Source organism: Sinocyclocheilus grahami, unplaced genomic scaffold (genome assembly GCF_001515645.1).
Source record: "Sinocyclocheilus grahami isolate Dianchi unplaced genomic scaffold, SAMN03320097.WGS_v1.1 scaffold36.1, whole genome shotgun sequence".
Lineage (NCBI taxonomy): Eukaryota > Metazoa > Chordata > Actinopteri > Cypriniformes > Cyprinidae > Sinocyclocheilus > Sinocyclocheilus grahami.
The window spans coordinates 89471-95470 of NW_015505215.1; the positions used below are offsets into that span (position 1 = coordinate 89471).

Below are 6000 nucleotides of genomic sequence, written 5' to 3' on the forward strand. Positions count from 1 at the left end.
GTGAGACCCTTTTTTATAGATGGGCGCTTTTTATTTAACTTCTTTTGGACTGATGCATGCAACACCCACTGAGTGGCATTAAACAACTTGAAAGATCAAAGACAATTTTTAATAAAACTCCGACTGGATTCATCTGAAAGAAGAAACTCATATACACCTAGGATGACTTGAGGGTGAGTAATTTGTGGGCTAATTTTCATTTTTGGGTGAACTAACCCTTTAATGCGCCCGATCTGATTTATCATCTGTTTTTTGTGATAAGTATGTGAAAGGTGAACATGCAAAGACAAGCAAGCGTAACATGTCCCTTTTGCCCAGTTTTCCATTTTTAATATTACATTTTAGTTAATTTGTCAATATCAGTCACTATTATATATGTAACCTCAGTTTTTCAAACTGCTTTTTTTTCTCTTTTGTTTAGATTTACAAAATGTAGATGAATGCTAGTGTTTTAACACATAGTATTATACTAGACAAAGCTAGAATATAGCCCTGAATCATGTTGAATAATGAACTACAATAAATGTAAACTCAGATTCAGTTTCAGATCAAGTGTTTTTCAGTATTGGCCTGTAGATTCAGTATCATGAGTCAGTAGAGGAAGTTAGTTCAGTGTGTCTTGGGACTGGGCCTCTCTGGTTCCTCTTCTCAGAGCGGAATAAAATATGAACTCAAATTTTCCATGTGCCTGTGGTGTGTGTACTATATGTATGGTGTGCCTTTGTTTAAACATACACAAGTGCATAAATTCAAGGTTTATAACTGCCAATCAGGTAGATTAGTACACAACACTTTTTCTTTTTTACTGCATGTTTTGATGGCAATATAATCAGTGTTTTTTTCCCCCGATGACTGTATAATTTGTTTATTAATTATTTGTTATTATTTATAATTTCACAATGATATTACTCAAAATAAATTATTGGAATTATTTATTAATTTATTTTCTTATTTATATTTATAGATTTATTTAGTTATATACTAAAATAAAAATGTATAACCTTATAATAAAATTGTAAATAAATAATTTTCAATTGGCCTATGATTAGCCATTTATTTAACTGATGTTTAAAAAGACTTATATTTCTAAGAATAAATGAACATGAACTATTTTGATAATTTCTATACATTTTATTTATTTGTATTAACATATTAATTTCTTTCTTCACATTCTAGTTTGACATCGCACTCAAAGTTAATCAAGTACAATTTTTTTTTTTAGTTATACAAATGTGAAGAGTGGTAGTGTTAACGTTTATCTATAATTAGCCCTATATAAAGCTAGAAGTCTAACGTATGTCTATTTTGATAGCTAGCTATAAACCTGTATGTGTGTTCTTTATTTGATGCTTTTTGCCATACAATACATTTATGTTAAAAGAAGAACACTAACAGATGTTTGGCCTTCGTCTGAACTGTTATTTCAGTTAGTAAATGCACACAAAATGGATGTTTACATTCCATAACATTATCTACACTGCACTATTGGAATGATATTTTGAGCTGGGAGAAGTGTTGCGTGTGTATTTTATCTTTATTCTCTCTCTTACTTGCTCTTATCAAGTCTATCTAACCTTATTTCTGTCTTTCTCAATCTCCTTCCCCTCAGTGAGCCCCACTAAAGAGATAAAGTTGGTGTCGGCTGTACGGAGGAGCAGTATGAGCAGTAGTTGTGGCAGCAGCGGTTACTATAGTAGCAGCCCCACACTCAGCAGCAGCCCCCCTGTGCTCTGCAACCCAAAGTCTGGTAAGAATAATAATGAATTGCTAAGCATGCCCCCTTCTGTGCTCAAACACTTCATATATGTCAACTAATTTGGGTATTTCAACACAAAAAATTACGCACATCATCTTTAAGGAGGCAAATCAGGTCAGTTTTGATTTCTTGCTGTCTTGATGCTTCCTAACCTTCACGTTTACATTAGCATGCCAACTAGCGTTAGCTTTAGCACTTGTTTTTACACCATCTCTGCTCTCTTTTTATGGTTAAATCAAATGGCCCTACTTTTTATAGCACTGTGCATTTGTCAAGCCGCAGACGGCTTACTGAGATTCCGTAACAACATGCTGCTCTTTGTGGGCTCATAGGTTTCCGAAATTATGAATTGCTAAGGATTGCTTTAGCTTTCTCAAGGATTTGTTTGTGGTGTGTTACTGTTCCTTTAACAGAACACTCTGTGTAGAGTGTGTCGTATATCTGCAGCAGATACTGTAGACGTCTACTGTGTTTCTAAAGAGCTCCGTGGGTGGGTCAGAAAGTTGTGTGTTTGTGTGCTTTCAGGCCATAAAGCCACATCAGCTAGTTCTCCATCTGTTCCGTTTGGCCTTCCTCCACTGTAATTGTGTTTGTTGACAGTAATTCTGAGAGGCGTCGGCCGTGTAGTTCCCATTAACTTTTTCACCCCTCTAACAGAGATTCTCCTTGTTAACTTGTATCAGAAGAATGAGTTAACAAGATTATATTCAAAGGAATAGTTCACACGGTAGATCAATAGTTGCGAATTTCCTTGGTATTGTAATAGTGTGGTTACATTCACCGTTGCTTTCCGAAATTTTGTAGGCGAAATCCAATCATTATTCTTTGTTAAACTACAGGGCTGTTGAACGCTTGAATCTGATTGGTTGACGAACGTTCTAAGGTGTGCAATTATTTTCTGGGAAATGGACGGCTAAAGTAGTTCCAGGTAGGCCTTACATGTCCATATCACTTTACCAAATGAATTCAGTTTCAACAGTCCTTGCAGCCTACAACAGCAAAAGAACCAAAACCCACAATGACACTGACCAAGCAATGTACAGAAAGCACTGCTGTCGTTTTACCGCTCTCTCTCCCATACAAACGCACACACATACAGTACAGACACACACCACACAGAAACGCGTTGTTAGCGCTAGGGATGTTCATTACAGTTATTTTTCCTAACCGACAACCGGCGCTCGTTAACCGATTGTTAACCGACCAATTAGAATTGAATTAAATTAGAAAGGATAAGTGTCTGTGACCCGTACTTTTTACCCAATGAACATAAGGATACTGATAAACACTGGGCACATGCATTTTCACTTCTTCTTCTTCTTCAGGTCACAGCTGACCTGAGACTCTGGCTTTCTCTGTCTTCTTTGAAGCTCCCTATGAAATAACAAGATAGAAAATACTGTCAAGGTCAACAGTATGATGGATAAATATTAACATCAAAACAGATACTTTAACCTGTTAACTTGCGTACCCGTATTTTAATCTCTTTAACCTGTAGTTGTGCCGGCGCCAATGAAGTCATGCAGTTAACGCGCTTCTAATTCAGTTTTAATGCGCATCTAGAATGGCTGCAGATGAGGCATTTTAATGTAGCAATGTGGTCACTCAGTTTTCTTAGAATTGAATTAAAATAGAAAGGATAAGTGTCTGTGACCCGTTAAAAAATACTAACATTTGTTTCCCGGGGATTAATTTTACATTTACTCCTGCCAGCAAACAACAGAACAGGAAGATTCACATAGTCATCATATCACATCACGCACCTGCAGCACTTCTGCGAGCGGAGAAAAACATAATAAAGCTAGGCTATAATTAACGAATAAATAGGCCTATACGAAAAACATGTTTTTACTTAAATAATAAATTAAGAAAATGAAAGAAAAACTGCAACAAGTAGCCTATATGCAGAGTTTCTGTTCATTTTTGTGCTGCGCGAAAGGAAACAGACGGCAGAAAGCGGCATCCTATTTTTCTTTAGGCTTGTTTTACAAAAGCACAAAGATTTGTTTTTATTGTGAATGTACACAAATAAAGGCAAACCTTTTACAATTCCGATTATCTTTAGGACTAAAAGGAGTAGTTTCTTCCACTGTTAGTTAGGACACAATTTAAAGGTCTCCTGAAATGCTTAGAAGCACGCAACGTTACTGTGTTGACGTCATTTTAACTGAAACAGGAAGACGGGGCGGGACATATCAAGCAGCCCCGCCCCTTTTTAAAATGGCCAATAGCGTTCGTTTATATCACAGCTTGGGCTAGAGCCGTTGAGCTCCGTAAAGCCGCATTTGACAGGGTATGCCAGCCACAGTCTCATCCATATTGCTATAAAATATAGCATTCTGTGTAGAATTCAAATAGCTCCGATACATTTTGTGGTCTGCGCCGACTGCTCTGTCCAGAGAGAGACAGCGCAAAACCAGACTTCTTTTTTTCCTCAATGGAAAGCATATTTACACTGTTTGAATCGTTCCCTGTCTCCTATATAGTGCACTACGTGCCATTCACTGTACAGAAAATACAAATTCTGTGGACAAGTGACCGATTTCAGCCACGGCTTCAGCGTCTATTTTATAGTGTAGGGGTGGGCGCTTTTGATTGGACAGAAAGTTTGAAGAGAAGCTGAAGTAAGATGTGATGTCAAAAAAAAATCATTGAGCCATTTTGGCGGAAGTGACGAACTGAAAGCTTTGAATGCTTATCTTTTAAATGCGAATTTTGTCATTGTTTTGGAGCACACTGCCTTATAGATAACCTTAAGACTAACATATTGATACTAACACCCAAAAAACTTAAATTTTGATTTCATGGGGACTTTAAGTGATTGCGCCGGCGCCGCACACAGTTAAACATTGCTACCTTGACAATGCAGCCTGTTCATTATCATAATAAAATACAGTCAGTCAAACATATGGGAAAAAAAATAAAAACCATGTAGTAAAACATTTTGTTTTACGTGGATATTGGAACGCGAGTGAAGTCATAATAAATAATATTTGGCATTCAAATACATCGCGAATACGGAAACATTTGATTTTGTGTGGAATGAGAGACCCAACGTTGGTTTCAGTTTTGTTTTAGCCTAAATTAATTCAAGATTCAAAAAACTTTATTAATCCCAGAGGGAAATTGCTTTCCATGTTACAATTGCTCTCAAGAAAGAAAGAAAGAAATGAAAGAAAGAAAGAAAGAAAAAAGATAATAAAATGAATAAATATATACCTATATATCAATAAAATTAAAAATGAATAAGTAAAACATACAAATAATAATATAAAACTAGACCAGTGAAAATGGTAGTTTAGCTCAAATATGAAATTAATTAAAGTGAAATGGAATAACAAATGTGGAATATAATAAGTCCAGTATGGTAATGGTAATTAAGTACAGTAGTTATATAGTATGCATTGCACACTAATTTTAGTATTAATAAATAGGCAGTAATAATAATAATAATTTGCATTGCACAAGAAAAGTCCCTTATTGCATATGAAATGAACATGTATTACACATGCATTACTCAAAAATGTTCCAGCACTTATAGAGAGGAGTTGTACAGCCTGATGGCCACAGGGATAAAGGTTCTTCTGAAGCGCTCAGTGGAACACTTGGCAGTAATCAGTCTCTGGCTGAATGTGCTCCTCTGGTCGACCAGCACACTGTGTAGTGGGTGAGAAGGATTGTCCGGGATTGAGTAAAGTTTTGACAACATCCTTCTCTCAGCCACAACATGAACAGGGTCCAGCTCCATGCCAAGTACAGAGCCAGCCCTCCTAATTAGTTTGTCCAGTTTATTTCTGTCTGCCACCTTCATACTACTTCCCCAACAGACCACTACATAGAAAATGACACTAGACACCATAGACTCATAGAACATCTGCAGCATAGTGTTGCAGACGTTAAAAGACTTGAGCCTCCTCAGAAAATACAGGCTGCTTTGACCTTTCTTGAAGAGTGCTGTTGAATTTGATGTCCAGTCCAGTTTGTTGTCTATATGGACTCCCAGGTATTTGTAATCTGCAACAATCTCCACTTCCTCACCATGGATTACCCAATGAACATAAGGATACTGATAAACACTGGGCACATGCATTTTCACTTCTTCTTCTTCTTCAGGTCACAGCTGACCTGAGACTCTGGCTTTCTCTGTCTTCTTTGAAGCTCCCTATGAAATAACAAGAGAGAAAATACTGTCAAGTTCAACAGTATAATGAATAAATATTAACATCAAATCTGATACTTTAACC

At 36.6% G+C, this 6000-nt stretch overlaps 1 protein-coding gene across 2 annotated transcripts in view; it reads left to right on the top strand.

Annotated features, from left to right (window-relative positions):
- LOC107581528 (DEP domain-containing mTOR-interacting protein-like) overlaps positions 1–6000 on the top strand; it is a 31060-nt gene that overhangs the window by 18083 nt on the left and 6977 nt on the right. For both annotated transcript variants that reach the window (XM_016267104.1, XM_016267103.1), the window contains one exon: positions 1610–1747. In XM_016267104.1, coding sequence (XP_016122590.1) covers positions 1610–1747 — 138 coding nt within the window. The remainder of the gene's footprint in view (positions 1–1609; positions 1748–6000) is intronic.